The 12,099-nt window shown below is 37.3% G+C and overlaps 1 protein-coding gene across 11 annotated transcripts in view; it reads right to left on the reverse strand.

Annotated features, from left to right (window-relative positions):
- Positions 1-3,080: 3,080 nt before the first annotated feature.
- The window catches only part of ZNF568 (zinc finger protein 568), a 45,335-nt gene continuing 36,316 nt past the window's right edge, over positions 3,081-12,099 (reverse strand). For 9 of the 11 annotated variants that reach the window (XM_073796520.1, XM_019941176.3, XM_019941172.3 and 6 more), the window contains 3 exons: positions 9,123-12,062; positions 4,684-4,792; positions 3,082-3,617 (listed from right to left, as the gene is read on the reverse strand). In XM_073796520.1, the coding sequence (XP_073652621.1) occupies positions 10,480-12,062 (1,583 nt within the window). In that variant the 3' untranslated portion in view covers positions 3,082-3,617; positions 4,684-4,792; positions 9,123-10,479. Of the gene's footprint in view, positions 3,618-4,683; positions 4,793-9,122; positions 12,063-12,099 lie in introns of all 11 variants that reach the window. The other 2 variants (XM_073796524.1, XM_073796525.1) reach the window with 1 other exon arrangement.

The raw sequence follows: 12,099 nt of genomic DNA on the forward strand, positions 1-12,099 counted from the left end.
ATATTAACCTCTTATCAGACATATCATTTGCAAATATCTTCTCCCATTCAGTAAGTTGCTTTTTTCGTTTTGTTGATGGTTTCATTAGCTGTGCAAAAGCTTTTAAGTTTGATTTATTTTTGCTCGTTTCCCTTGCCTAAGGAGACAGATCCAAAAAAAAAAAAATTGCTAAGACCTGTAAAGAGTGTACTATGTTTTCTTCTAGGAGTATTATGATTTCAGGTCTTACAGTAGGTCTTTGATTAATTTTGAGTTTATTTTTGTGTATGGTGTGAGAAAATGTTCTAATTTCATCCTTTTACATGTAGCTGTCCAGTTTTCCCAACATCACTTATGGAAGAGGCTGTCTCTTCATTGTATACTCTTGCCTCCTATGTCATAGATTAATTGACCAGATATGTGTGGGTTTACTTCTGGGCTCTCTATTTTGTTCCATTTATCTATGTGTCTGTTTTTGTGCCAGCACCATACCATTTTGATTACTATAGCTTTATAGAATGCTAGGGGTTTTTTCCCCAACACTTTACATATTTCACTCCATTCTCTTCATGCTTACATGGTTTCTAGAGAGAAGCCCAATGTAATTCTTATCCTTGTTCTCCAGACTTCAGGTGTTCCCCCCACCACAAAACCTAGCTTCTTTCAAGATTTTTCTCTTTGTCTTTGGTTTTCTCCAGTTTCAATATGATATACAGTTGCTGCTTGAACAACACGGGTTTGAACTGCGCGGGTACACTTATACATGGATTACTTTCAATAAATACAGTACGTATATTTTCATTTTACAGATCTTTATGTGTGGGAAGAGGTTTGTGTTCAATTAGAAATCACAATACGTAGGATCAAAAGAACTAGGGTTTGAGTCCTGATTCTATCCAAACTGTTTCAGCCTCCTGTCCTTGGGTGAGTCATTTATCAATTCCTTTGTTTTTGAGACAGAGATAGCAGTATGTGGATTTTTGACTGTTCTGAGGGTCAGCACCCCTAATCCCTGCATTGTTCAAGGATCAACTGTACATATGTGTAGATTTCTTGGTATTTCACCTTCTTGGTGTTTCCTGAGCCTCCTGGATCTGTCATTTGGTGTTATTAATTTTGGAAAACTCTCCTCCATTATTATTTCAAGTATTTCTCCTTTATCTTTTTCTCCTCCTTCTGGCATCTTAATTACATGTATGTAACACTTTTGTTATTTACCCAAAGTTCTTGGATATTTTGTTCTGGCTTTTTGTTTTGTTTTGTTTTGGAGTTGTTTTTAAACCAGTTTTTTCTCTTTACATTTCAGTTTGGCAAATTTCTACTGACATAGCTCCAAGCTCATTGATTCTTTGACCATATTCATTCTACTGATGAACTTATCAAAGGCATTTTTTGATTTCTAGCATTCTCTTTTGATCTTTTCTTAGAGTTTTCATCTCTTTTCTTTTTTTTTTTTTTTTCATCTTTTTTTTTTTTTTCATCTCTTTTCTTACACTACCCAACTGTCTTGCATAGTGCCTACATTTTCCCTTAGAGTCCTTTAGCATATTAATCACAGTTATTTTGAATTTCCTACCTGATAATTCCAAAACCTGTGTCATATCTGAGCCTGGTTCTAATGCTTGCATCATCACTTCAGTTTTTTCTTGCCTTTTGGCATAGCTTGTAATTGTTTGTTGAAAACTGGATATGATGTATTGGGTAATATAAAGGGAAGTAATATACCTTAGTGTGAGATTTTATGTAAATCTGGCCAGTAGCTGGACCATGTTTAATGTTTGCTACAGCTGTAAGTGATAGAGGCTTCAGTTTTCTCTGGTGTCATCGTTTCTTCCTCCTCTGTTGTCTTTGGGTTTCCCTAAGATCTCCTTCTTAAATCAAGTCTGTATCCTGTGGCTCTTTCCATTGCAATCTACTGTTATTATACAGGAGCCCTATCAATGTGGTGCTAAGGTGTGGGGGAGGGGAAGCATTCTATACTCTTATAATATTTTGGAAGTATTTTTCAGCCTTTTTTTCCCTTCTCCGTTTCAGTGAGACAGGAAGGTTAAAGGGGGCTGGCACTGGCTAGCTGCCCTTCCCTCCAGGAGATAGGGCTCTGGTAACACCATTTGCCTAGGAGAGCAGGAATTTATTATGTAGAACACTCTAAGTGTATTTCAAAAAGGCTGCCCTTTCCTAGTCCCAAAAATGAGGGGAGGGTGTTTCTTAGATCTTTACCTTGAGAACCTGGTGGGTTCTCAAGAGATAAAACACATGAAAGTGTGGGGGTTCCCTAAGGCTGGGCCACCAGAGCTTTTCACACTCAAGCTAATCCACACTCACCCTTCAGCAATTCATCAAAACTATCATTTAAGTGTTCTTAACAGTTTGTGGCTCCTGTGGCTTTTGCTCCGGGTAAGCTGATTTTGGTTGTTATCTATAATTTTCCATCTCTCCACAATTCAGAGTGGTGGTTTTCCCTGTGACCTCAATTCTCTGATGGGTTTAAGAAAAGTCATTGTTTTCATGAAGTAAGTCAGAAAGAGAAAGACAAATACCATATGATATCACTTATATGTGGAATCTAAAATATGATTCAAATCGACATCTACAAAACAAAAACAGACTCACAGATATAGAGAACAGACTTGTGGTTGCCAAGGGGGAGGAGAGGTAGGGGAAGGAAGGAATGGGAGTTTGGGATTAGCAGAGGCAAACTATTATATATAGAATGGATAAACAACAAGGTCCTACTGTATAGCACAGGCAACTATATTCAACATCCTGTGACAAACCGTAATGGAAAAGAATATGAAAAGCAATATATATATATATAACTGAGTCACTTTGCTGTATAGTAGAAATGAACACAACACTGTAAATCAACTATACTTCAATAAAATTAAAAAAATTCTCCATATCATATGTCAGCAGGGAAATTAATATTAAAACAACCGTGAGATACCAACTATACATACCTATTAGAATGGCCAAAATTTGGAAAGTTGACAACACCAAATGCTGACAAGGATGTGGAGCAACAGGAACTCTCATTCATTGTTGGGATGCAAAATGATACAGCCACTTTTTTTTTAATGAATTTATTTATTTATTTATTTTTGGCTGTGTTGCTGTGCACAGGCTTTCGCTAGTTGCAGTGAGCAGGGGCTACTCTTTGTTGCAGTGCTTGGGCCTCTCACTGCAGTGGCTTCTCCTGTTGCAAAGCACGGGCTCTAGGTGTATGGGCTTCGGTAGTTGTGGCTCGCAGGCTCTAGGGCACAGGCTCAGTAGTTGTGGCACACGGGCTTAGTTGCTCCATGTCATGTGGGATCTTCCTGGACCAGGGATTGAACCCGTGTCCCCTGAATTGGCAGGAGGATTCTTAACCACTGTGCCACCAGGGAAGCCAATACAGCCACTTTGGAGGAGAGTTTGGCAGTTTCTTATAAAACTAAACATACTCTAATCAAATATTCCAGCAATCACACTCCTTGGTATTGATATTTACCCAAAAGAGATGAACACTTCTGTCTGCACAAAAACCTGCACACGGATGTTTACAGCAGCTTTATCCATACATGCCTAAGCCTGGAAGCAACCAAGATGTCCTTCAGCAGGTGAATGAATAAACTGTGGCATATCCAGACAATTCAGTGCTGAAAAGAAATAAGCTATTAAGCCATGAAAAGACATGGAGGAACTTTAAATGCATATTATTAAGTAAAAGAAACCAATCTGAAAAGGCTACATACTATATGATTCCAACTATATGAAAAAGGCAAGACTATGCAGACAAAAAGATCAGTGGTTGCCAAGGGTTGGGGTGAGGGAGGAATGAATAGCAGAAAGGATTTTAAGGGCAGTGAAAATATTCTGTATGATACTATAATGGTGGATATATGTGGATACATTTGTCCAAACCCATAGAATGTACAACACCAAGAGTGAACCCTGATGTTAACTATGAACTTTGGGTGATTATGATGTGTCAAAGTAGGTCCATCAAATGTAACAAATGTACCACTCTGGTGGGGGATGTTAGTAATGGGGTGGCTAGGCATGTGTGGGGGCAGGGGGCATATGGGAAATCACTGTACCTTCCCCTCAGTTTTCCTGTTAACTGAAAACTTCCCTTAAAAAGAATCTTTAGGGCTTCCCTGGTGGCGCAGTGGTTGAGAGTCCACCTGCCAATGCAGGGGACACGGGTTCATGCCCTGGTCCAGGAAGATCCCACATGCCACCGAGCGGCTGGGCCCGTGACCCATGGCCACTGAGCCTGCGCGTCCGGAGCCTGTACTCCAAAACGGGAGAGGCCACAACAGTGAGAGGCCCGCGTACCACAAAAAAAAAAAAAAAAAAATCTTAAAAAAATAATAGTAATAATTGTTGGTTCCCAGAGTTCAGAAGCGGGGGGAAGTCATTGACTTTCAGTTTGTTCAGGTTTTTTTCTTCCTTGTTGTAAGGATGGGAGCAATGACTTCCAAGCTCCTTAAATGTCAGAGCTGAAACCAGAAATCCTGAATTTTTTAATCAGTATGAAAACTTTAATTTCCAAAAGAGTCATATATTTCACATCATTACCATTCACTTACTTGCATAATCATCAGTGCTGGATGTTATGTCTTTGTAATTTCCCAGCTGGCTCTGCAGCTATTTCTGTTCTTGTTACTAAGTGCTAGCCAGTAAAATGTGAAGGAAAGTAATGTCTCCAACTTTAGATACCTGTCCTTAGAGTAAACTGATGTGCCTCTCTGCTCCTTTTTCCACTTGGTTCCTTGGGATGTGAATATGACAGTGTGCCATCTTGGGCTGTGTGAATAAGGTCACCACCCTAGGAGTGTTGGAAAACAAGGAAGAGAAGTCGTACCAGTTCTGTACTACCTAACTTCAGACTACTGAAGTAAGGATAAAAAAAATCAGTTTTTAATTTTATTTTAAGGCACTGTTATTTGAGGTCTCTTACATTCTAAATCTGTATCTCAAAACATTAGCTTTAACAATAAAGGGACCTAAAATACTTTAAATCAAACCCACACCAATCCTGTGAATCATATGCCAGTGTTTTCCAGTAATTTCACTGTCGTTTTTAATGCCATAAGTCAATTCTGCTATTCTGTTCCACTGTCAATATTTGTTCTATTTATTCACATTTTAACATTTTCTTTGCCCACTATTCTTGTTTCTCAAATCCTCTATCTAGGACCACTTATATATTTAAATAGCATGCCAACACCTCTCCTCAGTTCCCCTCCCTTCACAACTTTTTAGTTCATTAACAAAGAGTTTTTGAAGAAACCAGGGCAGATGTCAAAACAGCAGTTCTTAAAGAGTGGTTGGAGAATCCCTAGGGGTCCCTTAGGTCAAAATATTTCCATAGTAATTCCAAGACTTTATTTTCCTTTTTCACTTTCATTCTCTCATGAGTGTAGAGTCTCCCAGTCTATATAACATGTGACATTGCTACAGAATGAAGGCAGATAGGAGAAACCAGCTGTTTTCCATTAAATTATTAAAGGTATCTAAAAATTATATAATAATGCCACTCTCATTATTTTTGTTTTGGAAAATAATTACTATTCATAAAATGTTATCATGTTAACATGTGATGAGTTTATTCATTTTTAAATGAATTTAAAATTTTTATTTCAGTTTGAGACTTGCTGTTGTAAAATGTCTGCCTATCTTAAGTCAGGTTGCCTGGGAAACAGAATCTGAGAGGAAGCAGATTGGGTGGAAGGTTAAGTTGATCTGTGATAGGGTTGCAATCTGTTGGGGAGCTCTAGGACTGGACTTGCTGTAAATTGCCCTTGGGGAGGCAGTGTTAACCGTGCACGACCCAGCTCTCTTTGTGCAAGAGCAACTCCTATAGAAGAATTTAGCTGTGAGTTGTCAGCAGTCAAGATCCTCAGCAGCTGGCAGTACAATGAGGGGGGAATCTTGACAAGTCTAAGGCATAACTTACATTCTAGAGTTTCCTTAGTGATTGGGCTGAAACGACCCATGGCAGGACTACAGCTGAGATCACACCCTTAACTTCCACTTTACTGTCCTGCTTCTTCATGCCCTTACCATTCTTACTGGGAGAACTTCCTTAATAAACCACTTGCATAGGAATCCTCATCTTAAGGTCTGCTTCTGGCAGATACAAGGTAAAAGAATGTCCACAATAGAACTCGATTCCATCCTCCAATCTTTACCCCAAAATGTTTCTCCCTAGTCTGCTGCATTTTTAGCAAATGGTGACCATCCAGCTGTTGCTCTCCACAAAAATGTAAGAGCTATCCTTTATCTCTCTTTTCCTCATCTTTCATATCAGCAAACTTCAAATCAAGTCTGAAACCTAGAATGGAAATTCTCCAGGCAGCAGTTCACATGCGTCCAAGTGGAGAGGGATTTATCATAATTTGATTAATGATTTTTTTTCAGATGTTATCTCAGTCACTTAGACCTTATTTCTATTCCTTAGGACAGGGAAAAACTTAGAGACCAGATCACTTTCTTGTTGACATATAGTCAGCAGAACAGCCTTCCTAGACTTGAGATTCAGGTTTACTCTCAGGCACTTTATCTCACCCAATAAGCACAGCCACTCTTAGTGGGAGAGGCTAAAAGAGGCCCCTAAGGTAGTCCTTATGGACTGCAGGTGAAATTTTAAAATTTTCTGTTGACTCCAAAGCTATGTAAAGGGGCAGAAGATTTAAATGAGATATGAGCCAAATAAAGAAACATGAAGAATTGGGAATTCCCTGGCAGTCCAGTGGTTAGGACTCTGTGCTTTCACTGCCGGGGAACTAAGATCTCACAAGCTGCATGATGCAGCAAAAAACGAACAAACAAAAATGAAAATAAAAAACATGAAGGAGAAAATCAGGAGACTTCCCTGGTGGCACAGTGGTTAAGAATGCACCTGCCAATGCAGGGGACACAGGTTCGAGCCCAGGTCCGGGAAGATCCCACATGCTGTGGAGCAACTAAGCCTGTGTGCCACAACTACTGAGCCTGTACTCTAGAGCCTGCGAGCCACAACTACTGAGCCCATGTGCCACAACTACTGAAGCCCGTGCGCCTAGAGCCCATGCTCTGCAGCAAGAGAACCACCACAATAAGAAGCCTGTGCACTGCAATGAAGAGTAGCCCCTGCTTGCCCCAACTAGAGAAAGCTGGCACGCAGCAACAAAGACCCAACGCAGCCAAAAATAAAAATTAATTAATTAATTATTTTTAAAAAGAAGAAAATCAGAGTGAAAAATGACAGTTTAGACCAAAAAAAAAAGTTTTGCAACTAAAAATATATAGATCTTGTTATGTATATAACACATGAACTTTGAAAACTATTTTTTTAAAAAAAGAAGTCTACAAAAAAGTGTGCTGGCAAAATTGGACTTAGCACAAAATCTATGAAAGAAGAGATTATGAAATTACAACACTCATTTAGATACTTAAGTTTTGGTAAATGGATTTCATAAAAATCAGCACCTGCTAATTACAAGTCACTGTCAGTCTTCAGAAATAGCTAATAAAAGTAAAATTGACATTACTCATGCTTGTACTTCATAAATTTAGTTTGAGAAAGATTTAGTTTTGTGAAATCAGCTTTAAAATAAATGTGGCTGACATTCAAACATTCAAAGCTAAAGATTCCTTTTGAACGACATCGCCAATCCTAATCATGTTTTTAAAAAGGCACTAATGGTTTTCTGCATGTCAAGTAATATTGTAGAGGTGGTATAATTAAAAAAAAAAATTACCTGAAGGGGTGATTCATGTATTGTTACAGAGAATGAGATCCTTTGAGCGAAACTCTTATTACTGCTCAGGGTCTTAGACCACCACTGCTTCCAACCAAAACTAGATAGGTACATAAAACAAGGGTTGTAGAAGAGTGAAGCAATTTTACATAATTGCTTATGGCCACCTCAAGAAAATAAAAGTCTTTCTTGGGACTGGTGGTCCAGTGGTTAAGAATCTGCCTTCCAATGCAGGGGACGTGGGTTCGGTTCAATCCCTTGTCGGGGAACTAAGATCCCACAAGGCGTGCACCGCAACTACTAAGCACGCACTCTAGAGCCTGTGTGCCACAACTAGAGACCCCACGTGCCACAACTAGAGAGCCCATGTGCTCTGGAGCCTGCTCACTGCAACAAAAGATCCCACATGCCTCAATGAAGATCCTGTGTGTCGCAACTAAGACCCGATGCAGCCAAGTAAATAAATAAATAAATAAATATTTAAAAATGGCCTATAAAAGGCTTTCTTGTTTCAAAATATTGTAATAATTAACAATGATATTAATGCCTATGCTGGTTGTATGGAAACTTACAGTGCAAGACTAATATTGTAGAGTTAATTTCTCAGGAAAATCTTTTTTTCTCCACAATAACTCTAAGCATATTACTAACTTATTAGCTATGAATCCAACAAGTCAGTTGCCAAATAATGCAAGACACATTGAGAGAATAGGGATCATTAGACCTTGATGACGCCCTAAAATAGTAAAGAACCACATCTTGCACACCTAGAACAAACAAAACATTGTAATCAGATTTGGCTGTGATAAAAAATTAAATTAAAAAACGAACAAGAAGTAATGAGACATAATCTTAAGGGGCTTTTCCTGGCACTTTCCGTCCTAATTTATAACTCACAGCACAACTTCCATTATGGCTCTGTTGCCCTAGTAACCAGATTTGGTAAGGAGAAATGCTGCCGCCTTCCGGCCGTTTCACACAACAGCAGCTTTAAACCCAGCGCTAATGGTCACTTAATATTCAAAATAATTGCAGGCCTGTAAATGACACCTGCCATCAAAAAAAAATCCTGGGATCGTAAATCGACCAGAAAATTCAAAAGACGTCAGCAAGACACATTAAAAGAGTAGGTATCATTAGACCTTGATGATGCCCTAAAATAGTAAATAAAATCACATTTGATTTGTCACACTGCTCTCTGATTTTCAAATTTTTAATAAATAATTATATACTTCCTTGAATCTAAGATATACTTGGTTGAAAACTGAGTTCTAAATTCAGAATGTGAAAATGTGGGGGGGGGAAGCATCATGGGATTGATAAAGCACATTAATTTCATGTTATATAGTAAACAGAACTATCACTTTTAATTACTACTTTTCTGGAAATATTTTTCAAAAAATAGTTCAGCACCTGATAGGGCATATGAATCCATTGTAACATTTTATTCTCTGGGTATAGGCTTCCCCTAGCCCATAAATCCTGAGAAATAAGTACAAAAACACTATTAAGATAAGACATCCATATCACCATTGTGTATCATTAACTTTTAAGATTTATTTTATATGCTACTCATCTTTTTTTAAGGCATAAAAATTACAAGTAAAGCTAAAAGCCCCCTTTGACCAACACCCTCAATCCTAATCTCCTGCCAGAGACAACACTATCAATAATTTGGTATGTGTCCTTTTTAATCCATTTAAAATAGTTTTACATACATATTTCAATAATAAAAACAATTCTATTCTTTGTGAATGATTTCACTCCAATTTACATGAATGTTATTATATGGTATGTTTCATCTGGATCTTGATTTTTTTTTTCACTCAACATTATTTTAGATAACAACCATGTTACACAATACAGACCAAGCTCATTTCTTTTAACTGCTGTATACCATTCCATTATTTGAATATGTCACATTTTATTCATCCATTATCCCTTCAATATATATGTTGTTTTCAATTCAGATATATATATATATATATTTTTTATTCATATTTATGAATTTCTTTAGGATGTATATCCAGAAGTGGAATGGCAGGGTCCTTTTAAAAAATATTTCCCTGCCTCAAAGTCATAGACAATATCCTGTTATTTCCTTTCAAGAAGTTCAGAGTTTGGCTTTTCACATTTCAGTGTTCAAATCCTTTAGAATTCTTTTTCTTTATATGTTGTAAGGTTGTATGTAATTTTATTTTCCCCAATATGGAGATTCAAATACTCCCAACTGTATTTATTGACTAGGTCGTCATTCTTCTACTGATTCACGATGTCATGTCTAATATATATATAACAAGTTTGCATATATTCATTCATTTACTTCTAGGCATTCTATTCTGTAAATCCTTTTTACTTATCCATTAATGTTCTAATACCACACACTATTATATGACCATAACTTCATAATACGTGTAGTATATGGTAGAAGGTGTGTCCTCTCTGTTCTTATTCAATATTGTCTCAGCAATCCATAGACTTTTATTTCATATGGATTTTAGAATCATTTGGTAAAGACCCTAGAAAATTCTTGTTAGATGTTTGGAACTATATTAGGTCCATGGATTAATTTGGGGAGAAAAGACATTTTATGATATTGCGTTTTTCCATCTACATCCATCGTATTTCTCTCCATTTACTCAAGTCTTTTGCCCTTCAACAAAGCTTTACAATTTTTTCATAAAGATCTTTTTCATTTTTTGAGACTGTGCCAAGATATTTTAAAGTTAAGTAAAGCATGGATTGAATTTAAGAGAAGGCCTTTATTCATTTAGTACACTCGGCGTTTCTCACCTGTATGACCTCTCTTATGTATAGAAAGGGATGCTCTTTGAGAGAATGCTTTCCCGCATTCATTACATTCAAAAGGTTTCTCACCGGTGTGAATTCTCATATGTATTATAAGTAATGAGCATTGAGAGAAGGCTTTTCCACATTTATTACATTCATACGGTTTCTCCCCTGTATGACTTCTAACGTGAAGAGTAAGGGATGAGATTCGAGAGAAGGCTTTACCGCATTCATTACATTTAAATGGTTTCTCTCCAGTATGAATTTTTTCATGTTCAAGGAGATTTTGTCTCTGACTGAAAGCTTTTCCACATTGATTACAATGATAGGGTTTCTCGCCAGTATGAATTTTCTCATGTTCAGTGAGATTTGATTTCTGACTAAAGGCTTTCCCACATACTGTACATGCATAGGGTTTTTCACCAGTATGAATTCTCTGGTGTCGGATGAGGTTTGACATCTGAATAAAAGCTTTCCCACATTCATTACATTCATAAGGTTTCTCTCCAGTATGAATTTTTTGATGTGTAATGAGATTTTCTTTCCGGCTGAAGGCTTTTCCACATTCATTACATTCATAGGGTTTCTCAGCTGTATGATTTCTCATATGTACAGTAAGGGATGAACTTTGAGAGAAGGCTTTCCCACATTCACTGCATACATAGGGTTTCTCCCCTGTATGACTTCTCATATGTATAATAAATACTGAGCATTGAGAGAAGGCTTTTCCACATTTATTACATTTATAGGGTTTCTCCCCTGTGTGACTTCTCATATGCAGATTAACAGATGACATTCGAGAAAAAGCTCTACCACATTCATTACATGCATAAGGTTTCTCGCCAGTATGAATTTTCTCATGCTCAATAAGATTTTGCTTCTGGCTAAAGGCTTTTCCACATTCCTTACATTCATAGGGTTTTTCTCCAGTATGAATTCTCTCATGTTCAATGAGATTTGATTTCTGACTGAAGGCCTTCCAACAATCCTTACATGCATAAGGTTTTTCTCCAGTATGAATTCTCTGGTGTCTAATAAGGTTTGACATTTGAATGAAAGCTTTTCCACATTCATTACACTTATATGGTTTTTCCCCAGTATGAATTTTTTGATGTGTAATAAGATTTTCCTTCCTACTGAAAGCTTTTCCACATTCCTTACATTCATACAGTTTCTCTCCAGCATGAATTCTCTCATGTCTGATGAGGTCAAATTTATGATTAAAGTCTTGTCCACACTGATTACACTTAAAGGGGGATACAACATGTGATGAGCAATGGTAAAATGGTTTCCCATACTTATTACACTCATAATTTTCCTCTCTTATACAGCCTTTCTCATAACTAAGTAAGTCTAAATTATGTTCAAAACCCTTATCAAATGAGTCATATTCATAGAAGTTTTGTCTTGAAGTAACAATGTCTGAGCCCAGAGGAAATACTTTTGCAACTTTTTTACATTCAATGACATTTTCCTTAATTAGAGTTTTCTTGGAGATGGATGTGACTTTCCTCACAAGTGTTTCCTGCTGCTCCTTGATCTGTTCATCATCTTCCCAAACTTCTAAAATGGAGGACCAAAAATTATAACTTTTGAATTT

The sequence above is a fragment of the Tursiops truncatus genome, chromosome 19, assembly GCF_011762595.2.
Source record: "Tursiops truncatus isolate mTurTru1 chromosome 19, mTurTru1.mat.Y, whole genome shotgun sequence".
NCBI classification, from domain to species: domain Eukaryota; kingdom Metazoa; phylum Chordata; class Mammalia; order Artiodactyla; family Delphinidae; genus Tursiops; species Tursiops truncatus.